Source organism: Aspergillus tubingensis (genome assembly GCF_013340325.1).
Source record: "Aspergillus tubingensis WU-2223L DNA, scaffold_4, whole genome shotgun sequence".
NCBI classification, from domain to species: domain Eukaryota; kingdom Fungi; phylum Ascomycota; class Eurotiomycetes; order Eurotiales; family Aspergillaceae; genus Aspergillus; species Aspergillus tubingensis.
In genome coordinates this window covers 1,903,877-1,916,880 of record NW_023336278.1, presented here as the reverse complement: position 1 = coordinate 1,916,880, position 13,004 = coordinate 1,903,877, and the positions used below count along the sequence as shown (strand labels likewise).

The window sequence follows — 13,004 nt, the reverse complement described above, 5'->3', positions numbered from 1 at the left end:
AGTGAGAGATTTATATGGATAGAAAAGGGATGGTGATTGTACAGATGTAGATGGTGGGGGTTAGTTCACTTTATACTATACTCATCTTAAGTAAGTAGGGCGTACATACCCCGCGGGGAAGAGCCGGGGAGAAGATTGGGCTCGGCAAAAAAATATCCGTGACGGGTAGGATCATAGCCGATGGACATTCTGACTATTATATTATCTGTGTCAGTCATATACTCTACAGACAAGTTTCTACAATATCCAGATCAAACCAGATATCACAAAAAGCACCATGTCCGCCACCACCACCTCCGACCCCCGGCGCTACGCCTACCTCGTCGGCATAGGGGTAACCCACTCCATCGCGCCCCCCATGCACAACTACTCCTTCGACAGCATGGGCTACCCATGGACATTCATCGCGCAAGAGTGCCCAACCGTCGAAGACGCTGTGACACTCTTCCGTCAGCCCACCTTCGCCGGCGGGGTGGTAACCATGCCCTACAAGCGCACCATCATGGAGCATCTCGATGGGCTAGACGAGTACGCTGTGCGCCTCCAAGCGTGCAATAATGTCTATCGCGCAGAAGATGGTTCGCTACGCGGGACGAATACAGACTGGCGCGGGATCAAGGGGTGCTTGCTATCAGCTGATCCCGAGGAGAAAGGGAGGGGTAAGGCCGCGGTTATTGTGGGCGCTGGGGGAGCGTGTCGCGCGGCGGTGTATGCGCTGTATGCGGAATTGGGATGTACGCCTATTTATGTTGTGAATCGGGATGAGGAAGAGGTTAGGGTGTTGAGGGAGGATACGGAGAAGGAGTATGGGGAGGGGTTGAAGATGATTCATGTTGAGAGGGTGGAGCAGGTTGCGGGTTTGTTGGAGGATGCGGCGCCGGGGTATGTCGTTGGGACGGTTCCTGATGCGGAGCCGGTGACAGCGGAGGAAAAGGAAGTGCATCGCATTGTGGAGGCGTTTCTGGATGCTCCTACTAAGGGGGTGTTGCTGGATATGTGTTTTAAGCCGAGACAGACGAGGTTTCTGAAGATGGCGCGACAGCGTGGGTGGGCTACGGTGGAGGGGACGGAGGTAATTGGACACCAGATGCCGGAGCAGTATCGGCTCTGGTGCGGGGAAGAGGAGAGACAGAAGTTGTCGCTGGATGGAGCGTGGTCTGTGCTGCGGAAGGCTGCAGAGGAGAGTCCGGGTATTAACTTCTAGAGGATAAGAGTAGAGTTGGTGGATTGCAGGGACAGGGATCGGATGAGGGCATTGCCGATGACCTCAGTGTGGGCCGGGCCTGACGTATGATAGAAAGCATATAAATGCGCACCCAAGGTTCATGCTACACTTTGAATATCACATACATTGTATTATCAGTTATTTCTATTCATCATGCCCTGCAAACCTGCAATCGCGTCCATGTCCGTGGGCCGTGCCTGGGTCCATTCTCTTCCGGAGAAGCTCTTCCAAATTGCTCAGGCCGGATTCCAAGGAGTGGAGATTTTCTACGAAGACCTGGAATACCTCACCAAAGAAAAGGGAGAACCGACAGAAGAGAATCTCCTAGCTGCCGCCCGAGAAACCAAGGACCTCTGTAATCATCACGGCCTGGAAGTGATTGGCTTACAGCCGTTCATGTTTTATGAGGGCCTACTGGATCGAGATGTCCACCAACAGAAAATCGCCAAACTTCACACCTGGTTCAAGATTATCAAGATCCTTGGCACCGATATCATCCAGATCCCGTCAAACTTTCAGCCCGATGGCATCTCAGGAGACCTTGACCTCATCGTCTCCGACATGATCGAGGTGGCCGATCTGGGCCTGAAGCAAGAGCCGCCAGTTCGCTTCGCATACGAGAGTCTCGCCTGGGGTACGTATGTTTCAACATGGGACACTATGTGGGAAATCATCCAGCGGGTGGATCGCCCCAATTTCGGATGTTGTCTAGATACCTTCAACATCGCCGGTCGGGTGTGGGCCGATCCCGCAAGTCCTTCGGGGAAGGTCCCTAACGCAGATGCTGTGCTGGCCCATTCGTTGGATCGCCTTGTCAAGACCATCGACGTGAAAAAGGTCTTTTATGTCCAAGTTGTTGATGCAGAAAAAATGGAGCAGCCATTGGTCCCCGGCCATCCGTTCCACGTCGACGGCCAGCCGGCACGCATGAACTGGAGCCGCAACGCGAGATTGTTCCTGTATGAACAGGACAAGGGTGGCTATCTCCCTGTAGTCGAGGTGGCGCGAGTAATTTTGAAGGAGCTCGGATTCGAAGGATGGGTGTCAATGGAATTGTTCTCCAGGACCATGGCAGATCCGGATCCGAGCGTGCCACAGAGTCATTCCCAGCGAGGTATCCGAGCCTGGCAACAGTTGGCCAAGGAGTTGAATCTATAATCACGATCATGATGGATACGTTGACATCAACCATTGTTTGGGACATGTTGCAGCTGAGCAAGGAAGTCTGTATCTAGATTTCCTGCATAGAACCCCAAGTTCTCGGCGAATGTGGGCTCGTTTCTGTAATGATTAGTATGAATAAACAATAGCCGGAGTATCGACATACCTGGTTTGTGGAATAGAAGCCACCATTTCCTCAAAGAGAGCATCGAAGTCTTCAGGCTCTTGAGCCTGTCTTTCATTTCCAGTATCCATAACACCAGGAGTAGTAGGCAAGCCGGGCATGGCCATTACTTGGTCTGTTACCACCGTATTCCCATGGGCAAGATCAAATCCACCGTAGAGAGTGCCTCCAGGCGCCAAAGGCCTCTGGGAATCGTGTCGTGGCGCTGGCATGTAAGGCCACTCAAGATGATTTCCCACGGGCAACCATGTAAAACGTAGCGCCTCACTTGGAGTGCCACCCTCACTACTTCGCTTGAGCTTCTGCATATGATTGATCAGTCGACTGCTCAGCTGCTCCATTCCCGGCCCCAACATGCTAGGAGCACTCTGTAGACACCGGTAGGCCTGAAAGGAAAAGCAGCGAAGCAGCGGAGATGAGCCCGCCATCCCAGTGATTTCTGTATATGCATCCAGTATCTCAAGAGTAAAGCGCAGGCTAGTCAAGGCCAGCGGCTTGATGGCCGGGTCGAACGTCTTGTGCTTCAGCGCGAGAGAAAATACCACGAAGGCTGTGGTTAGATGTAGCGTAAGAAGAGGAGGGCTTGCAAATTCAAGACCGCGATAAGGCCGCCTAGCCGTCACAAGGTCTTGCAAGTTCCGTAGCTCGACTATGAGCTCCTGGATAGGGAGGGTCCCAGATGGATAATAGAGTATCTGAGTAAGAAATCGCATCAGTCCGTGAATAAGGTTGAGACTGCTTAGAGCTCGCAAGGGGCCCTTGGTGACAACACTGCCTCCTGAAGACTGGTCAGGTCGCAGCATAGACCACAACTCCCATTCGTCCACATCGTCCTCGCTCACTAAGGCACACTGTCGCAGATCATCAAGCGAGGCACAAGGAGCTTTCTCCAGGATTGCCGAAGTAAGATTGTCGATCAAGATGCATCCATGCCGGATGTGTATGTAGCGAGCGCACCTGACAGATTCTGGAAGCATCTCGAGCATCCTCGTGGCTTCGCCAACTAGTACCCACGCAAGACGCAGATGGCCCACCCCCAGGTAAAGGAGGGTAACGATCAACAGAGATTGAAGATGGCCAAGCTGTAGCCGGTCAATGTCCCTCAGGACTTGCAATCGGATGGATTGAGCAATCTGCGTTGGGTCGACCTGGCTGCCCCGACCCAGTGTATCATGCATTGCCGATGAATAGGCGACAATGGCCCATAACACTAGACGACAGGCAGCGTCTCGAGCCGACCATGACGCATCTGGAGGGGTGTGCAGGACGCGGAGGACGTCCCGACGCTCGACGATAGGAAGCCAGCTGTGGATATGGGTAAAATAGAACTGCAGCAGCTGGTCGGCATTACTCGGGATGGGTTGATTAAGGTATTCCACTGAGACAGCCTCAGATATTCCGTGCCTGCCAGGGGTTCTTTCCTGGGCAATGCCCTCTCTTTCCTCTCCTCCCCCTTCATCAATGTCGCATGCTCGTGATGCAGTTTCTGCAGAATCATCAAGCTCGCTACTCGACTCATCCTGTGAGTCTGGGTTCAGCACTCGATACACGTATCTGGCCAGCCTGGACTGTCGCCCACGCTCTGCCAATTCACTCGCCGGTAGCTGCGTCTTGCACTGAGGGTCGCGCAGGAAGCGTCGCAAAACATCCTCATTGCGAGGGAACCGCTCGAGAAAAAGCCCCAAAGCCACCTCTAAACTGCGAACATATCCCGACTGCAATCCCCGGTGCCGACTAATGTTTTCATACGTGCAGGTCCTGCCAGCCGAGTGGCAGATGGCGCAGACTGGCTGGTCTCCGTCGCATTTGGATTTTCGACGCCGACACTGATCACAGGCGCGAGCGATGCGCTGGCGCTTCGAAGACCTGGATTCAGGCATATCATATGCCGTTATTAGCGGCTACTGAATTTATCCGACGGTTTCTCCCTTTTTAAGACGCATCTTCTGGTGGTGCAGTTGAGTTTCAGTCTGGATCATGTGATCGGCAAGGAATTTAGGCGGTCTCACTTTGACTGTCCAGTTCGTCCGCTCACTTTGCCACAGCTGAAGCAGCCAACAATGACTCGAGATGTTGGAATTTGAGCATTCCTATCATATCAGGCTCAATGTCTAGTCTCAGCTCCCCTTTGACGCCATGCGACCGCCTCGTATCCATCCCTTGCCGGCGGTACAGTGCGGACGCCACCCTGCTACTCGTGGGATTCGTCGGCGCCGGAAAGAAAACCCTAGGCATCATTGCATCGGTCGCGCTGCGTCGCAGGTTCATTGATTTTGATGCTGTGTTTCGCCAGGAGGTGCACCTATCTCCTCAGGAGTACATTGCTCAACATGGTCCTGCGCGATACCGGGAGCTGGAACTTAAATTGACTCGCACACTGCTAGAGAAATGCTCTACAGGATGTGTAATAACCATCACTGGCGTGGGATGGTCAGCGAATCGCCAACAGCAGGTACTTCTAAAGGAGTTTGCACAAAATCATCCTGTGGTGTATGTCAGACGCGACAGGGCGGATCTTCAGCAGTTCATCATGACCACCAGCCCTGACAAGTTCAACCGAATCTTTGAAGCGGGCAATGAGTTTTTCCAGTCATGCTCCAGTTTTGACTTCTTCAATCACACACAAGAGAAGGTGACTGACTATGCTGGTCGCCCACTCCCGGCGTATATCAAACTCAAGGAGGCTGAGCGAGTGTTCCTGAGGTTTTTGCATCAAGTCTTCGGGCGCGCTTTTCATGTGCTCTACTCCTCGGACCCGTTTTCACCGTCTCATACATATGCGCTGCAGGTGCCGTTGACCTGGTTGGAAAACAATCCGGACTTGGGACTTCTGGAGAGTGGCACTGACGCTGTAAATCTTGTGATTGACGGAGATGCAGTTGATTTTGATAGTGGTCGATTCATGGAAAGGATTGCCAAGCATATGGCGACCGTCCGGAAACATACTCGGGTTCCTATCTTCATTGAGGTTCCGCAGCAGTCAAGTCCTAGATGCTGCGAGCTCTTAGAGATGCTTCTTCGACTGGCGCCCGATGTTGTGGCGTGTTCTGTTGACAGCCCCGACTTTAGCCGATTAAAGCTGGCCAAAGGTCACACAAAGATCATTGCCACCTATCAGTCAACCTCTATGACGGGAAACCAGAGCATCTTTCCTGAAGTTCGCTCTCTCCTGGAGAAGACAGATGAGCTTGACTTTGACGCTTTTCGCATTACTTCTGAGCCCAACTTCCCTGGCGATCTCACCAACTTGAATTTACAAAAACGGCTGGGTGAGATAACCGACATCCCCATAACCGCATACCATACTGGGCCACTCGGCCGAGCATCTATATGTTTAAATCCTATTCTCTCACCAGTGATACTCCCATCTTTACCAGAAGGTGACATAGGAGTCACACTCGCATCAGCTCAACAAGCACTTACCTCATGCTACCTCCTCACAAAACAAACATTCACCGTTTTTGGCCAAAGAGTCCAAAACAGTCTATCACCAGCAATGCACAACGCAGCCTACACTGCCTGCGGCTTACCACACACTTACAACATATTATGCAGCGATCGATTCTCCGATATCCACAAACTCCTAAACAGCACTGAACACGGCGGAGTGGCTGTAACACTACCCTACAAAACGGACGTCCTCACCCTACTGGATGAAGTCAGTCCAGATGCCCAGGACATCCACGCCGTAAACACCGTCGTCATTCAGCGGTCCAACAATCCCTCTTCCAAAATTCTTAAAGGATACAATACAGATTACCTCGGGATCCGCGACTGCATTTACAAGCATCTCTCTCCCGCTAATGCCATTCGACATGGCACAACTGCCTTGATAATAGGCGCAGGCGGTATGGCCCGCGCCGCTATCTACGCATGCTACCAGATCGGCGTTCGTCAGATGTGCATCTATAATCGGACTAGCTCCAATGCGCAAAAACTAGCTGAGTACTATACTCGTTGGGCCGAGAAGAAAAACACCCGTTTGCAGATTGAGGTTTTGCGGTCAGGAAATGACCCCTGGCCGGTGGGGTTCCGTCAACCGACAATTATCGTGACGTGCTTGCCTGCACCAGCCGGTGGACAGTTACAGGCTCCTGTTACGATGGAGATATCGGAGCAGTGGTTGAGGAGTACGACTGGAGGTGTTTTTGTCGATGTATGTGTGCGATATACCCGGAGTATCTGAAGAAGTGCTAACTGGACAGGTCGCATATGGAATGCCACAAACGAAGCTGAGAATGGCTATGAATGAACGATCGAGTATGGGCTGGGTCGTGGTTGATGGGCTGGTGGTGTTGTTGGAGCAGGGCATTGCGCAATATGAGCTGTTCACGGGGAGGCCGGCGCCGGTGCATGTTATGAGGGGGGTGTTGAGGGAATATACTAATGCTGTTACTTAGCAGGTACCTTGTGTATCTTGCATGTGTATCATGATTATGTTACTTTCAGCGACACCCTAGTTGATTTCAATGCACTTAAACCAATACTTGGCATTGTAACTGCCACCGAGATGGTTATTATTCAGTGATAGTAATATCTGACATCACTATCACCATCAGATTAAGACACTTCCGCCATATACAATCTCTATACAACCTCCCTACACAAAGACTAAGGTTAATAATCACAATCCAATCATATACCCATTTCAGTCCATTCATTCATACTTTCATCCATAAAATACCCTTACATACACACACCCCCTCACCCAATCCCCTATACAGTCCAAGATAACAAGGTTACAACAACCCAATAACAATATCACCATACAGCTGCGCATCCAAATCCAACTTCACCTTGGCATGCAAGTTCAAGTGAATGCTGATCTTGAGGTTGGATTTCTCTTCCTTATTGGCCGTCAAGCCGGGGGCCTTCATGCCTTCGTTGGGGAGGATGGCGCTGGCGGCGCCGGCGGCTTCTTCTTCGGCGCGGTTGTTGCGGCGGTTGCCGGTGGGGGTGTTGCTGGTTGGGAGGGGAATGTTAGTTGGGGTTGGGGTGGGAGAAGGAGGTTTGGGTGTAGATGCTGCTGCGGGAGCAGATGCAGTTGGGGGAGTAGGGGATGGGGGCTTGGAAGGTGATTTGGGGGTAGTTGTGGATGAGGGATTGGTAGTGCGAGTGGAAGTAGGGCTGGAGAATTGAGGATGTTACTACGTAGGTATGCTGGGATTTGGATGTATGAGGGTAGATTGGGATGGGGGAGGTGATGGGAAGGGTGAAGGAGGGAGACGTACCCTGGGGAGGAAGAGTCGGCCATTGTGTCTTCAGTGGATGGAATTGGAGGAGGTTGGTAGGTGGGTTTGACTTGTTCTTGTTCTTGGTCTTTCTCCTTGACGGTGGCAGAGAAGTGAGGAAGAGGACGAGGATGAGGATGAGAATTCAAAAACGAATCGGCGAGGGAAAAGTGCGAGTAGAAGTATGTCGAGGACAGCGACTCAGACTCGGACTCCGAATACCTAGACGAAGACGAAGAATAGGAAGAAGAATAGGACGAAGAAGAAGAAGAGAAAGAATCCATGTAAATAGCAGACACAACTAAAGCCCCCGATTCCGCCTAAACTACTTTATAAATCACCCCATTTGCAAAGCTAAATTAACTTCCTCCATCTGCAAGTCTAGCGATTAGTTCCGACCAAGTTGCATCGACTCCACCCCATCCACCCTACTTAATGCGCCGATCTGACTTTTTTTCTCCTCTTCCTTCTGATTATTTCCGTCCTTATCCATCTCGCTTGCATTATTTTCTCTCCGATCCTTGTCGTTCATCCTGGCTAGCTAGCTAGGCACCTACTCACGCTCACTAGCATAACTTACTTGTCAGTCAGTCAGTCAACATGGTCCTCGGCATCGCCATGATGGCCACCATGCTCCCAACCATGATCGGTCTGAACCAAGCGAGTCAACACATGCGCGATAGCGAAGATAATCGGAAAGAATCCAGTCGGAAACAACGCTGTCATTTGTTAGTGAACTGCTCGGTGAATCAGGGTACGACGGAACAGCGCGAACAGATTCATAATGCGATGGTGTATGTGGGTCCTGAGAACCGAGTAAGTCTCCTCTCTTCTTTTCTACCTTCTTTACACTATCTACTTCCATCCTGGGTATGCCTATTGCGGGAATATGCACATCCTAGAGATGGTAGTAGTATGTTTCCCATCCTGCAACCATCATACCACATCTACATATCTCATCCCTGTCTCCCCCATTTTCTAGCTCCAACCCTAGAAAACCCACTTTACTACCCAGAATTAATCTGTACCTGCATTGAAACAACCGAAAAAGAATCTAACCAAAACAGCTCTACATAACCAAAAACCCCAACCCCAACACCATGACCCCCTTCAATGGGGGCTTCTTCACACACCCACAATTCCCACCCGATAACACAGCCGGCCTGGTAACCATCACAGGCGAGACACCGCCCACATTACGCTGGGTCTTCCTGGACGTCACCACGCACGAGGTGTGCTGGGGTGGGCGGGCCGAGAGCGAGGGCCAGGTGTGTGGGCCATTTGACTGGACGAAGGACGAATCGCGAATGACGCTGGAGGGGTGGGAGGGGTGGTTGGCAGTAAGGTTTCCGGGAGTGGATGACGAGGGGGTTTGGAGGTTGTGGTTTGATCGAGAGGATAATGGGGCTGGGTTGAGGGAGATGGGGAGGGAGGTGCTAGGGTTGGAGGTTGTGCTGAGAAGGGTAGCGGCTGAATCTTGATTTTACTTGGTAATTTTTTTCTCTATTCATTCTGGTGTTTATTTTTTGTGAGTTATTCAAGAAGGGGGTGTTTGGTTTGTATGATAATTATTATTCCCTGGAAAATGGAGAAATGAAATGAACGGTGGAGATTTGCTAGCTGGGTGGATGGATGGTGGAAGCGGATCGGGACGCACGCGCGAACCAGAACCTGTGCTTGGGAGGATGCGAGATCCGCTGCGGCTGGAGAGGAGTCGGTGGTTTGGACCTATAATAGTGCACAGATGGGGCAAGAGCTGAAGCTGAATCCTGCAAGCTGAGATCCACTGCCTTGGTTGCCTGCCTTGATTATGGGGATCGTCCTTCCTGTCTAGGTTTGACTGTCTATTGTTTAACTTTTGACGAAGGTTGATGATAGTATCCGAGAATGTTGGTTTACGGTGAAGATCACATTATGTCTTCTTGACGTTTGCTGCTCAGATTTACAGTGTGACTAGAGACTATCTATTTCATGTCTATTCATCGATTCATGTCTCGGTAAGATCATCATCCCGCTCATTCCCGGCCTGGTGGATCCCGATCTCGATCATCCCAATCAATCCAATGATATCCATCAAACCCCAAAAACTCCTCCCGTCCGACCCGTGCCTGCATTGAGCTACGCTACTGTGCTCTGCGTCTGCTCTGCTCTGCTCATGCCACATCGTGGAAATCTCTCATCTCACGACCGACTCGAAGGAACACTCCCGATGCTGCCTCTCGCCCTCTCACTCCGCAAGTCCAGGTCCATCCCCCCATCCATATCCACATCCACATCCTCGTCCTCATCTCCCCAAAACTCCTTTAGGTCTTCCACTCGCCATGCTGTCGCCCACCCCGTCTCACGCTCAATTCGCGTCAAAGTCTCAATAATGGCGGTATGTTCCGAATGATGCGACATGACTTTGCCAGCCAGCCACAGCGGCTGCAGGGCATTGGTCCAGCAGCCACTATTTCCCATACATTAACTTTATTCTTAAACTTTAAGACATGCTGCGTAGAGCAAGTATATCGTGAAGTAAGGACCAACTTACTGGTGTGTATTCGATGCGGAAATAGCGCAGATTTGCCGCGCGTGCCACAACACCGATTTCTAGACATATTGTTAGTATCAGTATTAGTAAGTAAGTATATCTGAGGATAAACAGATGCCCAAGTGGAAGAAATTATCCGATCCGTCGGATGTAATCATCACTATGAAACAGACAAAGAAAATTTGACTCACCGGTCGCCGAGGCAGGGATACCGTCTTTGGTTTTCGTTGCAGCAAAAGCAATGCACAGGCATGGTAGAGCTGGTTTCCGGAAACTGGAATCCACAAGTCAGTACACACATCCATGCCATCTGCCTACGGATGCATCCCCAATTTCCTAAATAGGAAATTGGATAAGCAACATACTAGCAGCCCCGTTCCCATAGAGCACCGTCGGAAACGGTCTTTCCCCATCGCTCTTCCCCATTGTCTTCCCTCCCGCTGTCAGGACAAAAATCGGCTTCATCTGACTCGGCCGGTTCTCATACCACTGCTCCACATCATCAAACAGGCGCTGCCACCGCTGCACATACGATTCGCCCTCCCTGGGACTAGAGAGATAGTTGCATGACACGCAGGACGCTGGTAACTGGCTGCTACCGCCGAAGAGCACCCCTAAAGTCTGGGCACACAAGAAGACGGTGTAATTGGCGTACGTGTCAAAGGTGGTCATGTTTGAGGCGAGAAAGAGCTGGGATGCTTCCGTGGGGGTCATGTCGCGCGGAATCCAGTGGTGGATCGGGATAATGGTCTCTTCTTCGGAGATGAGACCTCCGCAGACGTCTGTAACAGTATGTCGTGCATTAGTCTACTAATATCTGAGAGGATGTGTGGGGGGTGACACCAGGAACAGGGATAAAGTAGGTAGACTAGATGCAACTAACCCATTCGCGCGAAGCACCAGAATAGCGCTTGCTCTTCTTTACCCGAGAAGCCGTTGATTTCCGCGGCTTGGATAAGGTAGGCGCATCCGTCGAGGTGACGGCGCCACTCTTTGGGGTTGCCTAGACCTGTCAGTGGGTGGGGACTGTCGGAAGGGAAGAGAGGGGTACATACAGCTCAGCATCTCGAGGACACATAAAATGACGCATGACGCAATGACAGGGGTCGTCTTTTGCTCTAGCTCCGGAAGAAGTTGATGGATGGCCTCTTGGTATAAGAGGAGACTTTCTGATTGCGACTTTTTGTTCTGCTGTCGCTCCATCTGCCGTGCTGACAGGGCAAGGATGGAATATCGCAGATGTGGCGCCGACTTAGCCATCTGAGGGAAGGTCGATGCGAAGTGTCGGTGGTTGTCGAACATATCCAGCTGCAGGATTAGTATTCGTCCGGCGGGGTGTCTGGATCACTTACCCAGAGACAGATTTCGTTCAGATAGTTCTGCCAGAGTATGTTCTCGCGCTCGGGTGTCAGTTCAAAGTCCCGTCCTGGTCTGGACTGAGCTCGTCTGCTTCTTTGTAGACGTGAAGTGTCCGGCGTGGGTCCTTCATATCCAAGCACTGATGCCGGGGTACTTGCGCGACTGGGGATCTCCGTCCGAGCAGTCCACAGCTGTCGGTTACGCAGTGTGGTATGAAGGGCTTCGTAGGCTGAGCCCGGAACGAAAACATCATTTGTCAAATTTGCCGGATCGGAGAAGACGCTATGATCAAACAATGGCGATGTTATAGACTGGTAAACTTCAGGTCCAGGAAAGTGCCCCGCATTATTGGAGAGGTTGCGCAGAGCAGTGAGCTCATCAACAACAAACTCAGGACTAGAATGGATGTACGGCTGGTGAGGCGCTTCATCGGGGTAAGGATGAGGCAATTCATTAGCCTGATGAGGCGAATGGTGATTTCCGATATTAACCTCCTGAGCATGGAAACTGTGATGCGAAAGAGGCGACACAGCCTGATTAGAACCAGGACTAAGCACCGTCGGATGAGCATCCGGAGCTGCTCCGGATACATTTTCCAGATCATCCGGCCGCACCACTTCACCCTCACCCTCACCATTACCTGGAAGCGATCGTGCCGAAGGCGATGACCTTCTCCCTTCATCAACCGGCGGACTCAGCTGCCGTTCTTTTCCAGCAGCTCGGGAAGAAGGAACAACATTCAGAATCTACCAAGCAACACCATAAGCCAACAACACCTACCCCATATCCAAAGAAGCTAAAACAAACCTTGAATTTACTCTGTTTCCTAGTGCCCCTGGCCGTTTGATTCATGGACGGATGCCCCGGTTCCAGAATCTTGATGTTGGCCTCGCGGAAGGACCCTAGCATGCGCCATTGGCACTTGTCGCCGCGCCGCTTGCAGCCCGTGCACGTTGGTTTTGCTTCGTCGCCTGGATAAGTCAGCAATGAGCAGTGGTATCTAACCAGATAAGTAACTAGTTGTTGTGTCTATCAAGCTCCATTGCTTGCTTGCTGCTTACATTTCCGCCGGCGCCGGCTGCAGTTCACGCATCCTGTGCGGGTCCGTTTCCGCGGAAGATGACGAGAATCGGCGCAAGGCATGGTTTGTAGTTCGATAGGTTGTGATACTTCAGCCATAATTCCCTGTCATTTGTGTACGATGGAGGAATTGTGAAGAGGGAAGTTTGATGGGTGATGATGTGGGATCGCGGGGAATGATGGGGGAAGAAGAGAGAAAAATTGCCTGATCGGGAAATGATACCCGCCGGG

The 13,004-nt window shown here is 51.4% G+C and overlaps 7 protein-coding genes across 7 annotated transcripts; 4 read left to right on the top strand and 3 right to left on the bottom strand.

Moving 5' to 3' along the window:
- Positions 1-277: 277 nt before the first annotated feature.
- On the top strand, positions 278-1,204 carry AtWU_03173 (shikimate dehydrogenase family protein; the record flags this gene model as incomplete). The annotated part of the gene is made up of 1 exon (XM_035498286.1): positions 278-1,204. One exon carries the CDS (start codon positions 278-280, stop codon positions 1,202-1,204), a length of 927 nt encoding a protein of 308 aa, XP_035354179.1.
- A 174-nt stretch (positions 1,205-1,378) lies between these two features.
- Positions 1,379-2,383, top strand: AtWU_03172 (sugar phosphate isomerase/epimerase family protein; the record flags this gene model as incomplete). Its single annotated transcript, XM_035498285.1, has 1 exon — positions 1,379-2,383. One exon carries the CDS (start codon positions 1,379-1,381, stop codon positions 2,381-2,383), a length of 1,005 nt encoding a protein of 334 aa, XP_035354178.1.
- A 26-nt stretch (positions 2,384-2,409) lies between these two features.
- Positions 2,410-4,450, bottom strand: AtWU_03171 (C6 zinc finger domain protein; the record flags this gene model as incomplete). Its single annotated transcript, XM_035498284.1, has 2 exons — positions 2,410-2,506; positions 2,553-4,450. 2 exons carry the CDS (start codon positions 4,448-4,450, stop codon positions 2,410-2,412), a joined length of 1,995 nt encoding a protein of 664 aa, XP_035354177.1.
- A 227-nt stretch (positions 4,451-4,677) lies between these two features.
- On the top strand, positions 4,678-6,970 carry AtWU_03170 (putative pentafunctional AROM polypeptide; the record flags this gene model as incomplete). The annotated part of the gene is made up of 2 exons (XM_035498283.1): positions 4,678-6,726; positions 6,776-6,970. 2 exons carry the CDS (start codon positions 4,678-4,680, stop codon positions 6,968-6,970), a joined length of 2,244 nt encoding a protein of 747 aa, XP_035354176.1.
- Positions 6,971-7,309: 339 nt separating this feature from the next.
- AtWU_03169 (uncharacterized protein) lies at positions 7,310-7,824 on the bottom strand (the record flags this gene model as incomplete). Its single annotated transcript, XM_035498282.1, has 2 exons — positions 7,310-7,697; positions 7,802-7,824. The coding sequence occupies 2 exons, from the start codon at positions 7,822-7,824 to the stop codon at positions 7,310-7,312; spliced, it is 411 nt and encodes a 136-aa protein (XP_035354175.1).
- Positions 7,825-8,401: 577 nt separating this feature from the next.
- AtWU_03168 (uncharacterized protein) lies at positions 8,402-9,282 on the top strand (the record flags this gene model as incomplete). Its single annotated transcript, XM_035498281.1, has 2 exons — positions 8,402-8,617; positions 8,869-9,282. 2 exons carry the CDS (start codon positions 8,402-8,404, stop codon positions 9,280-9,282), a joined length of 630 nt encoding a protein of 209 aa, XP_035354174.1.
- A 700-nt stretch (positions 9,283-9,982) lies between these two features.
- AtWU_03167 (Zn(II)2Cys6 transcription factor) lies at positions 9,983-12,836 on the bottom strand (the record flags this gene model as incomplete). Its single annotated transcript, XM_035498280.1, has 9 exons — positions 9,983-10,250; positions 10,335-10,393; positions 10,526-10,608; positions 10,700-11,116; positions 11,218-11,337; positions 11,390-11,642; positions 11,687-12,439; positions 12,501-12,664; positions 12,755-12,836. 9 exons carry the CDS (start codon positions 12,834-12,836, stop codon positions 9,983-9,985), a joined length of 2,199 nt encoding a protein of 732 aa, XP_035354173.1.
- Positions 12,837-13,004: the final 168 nt, after the last annotated feature.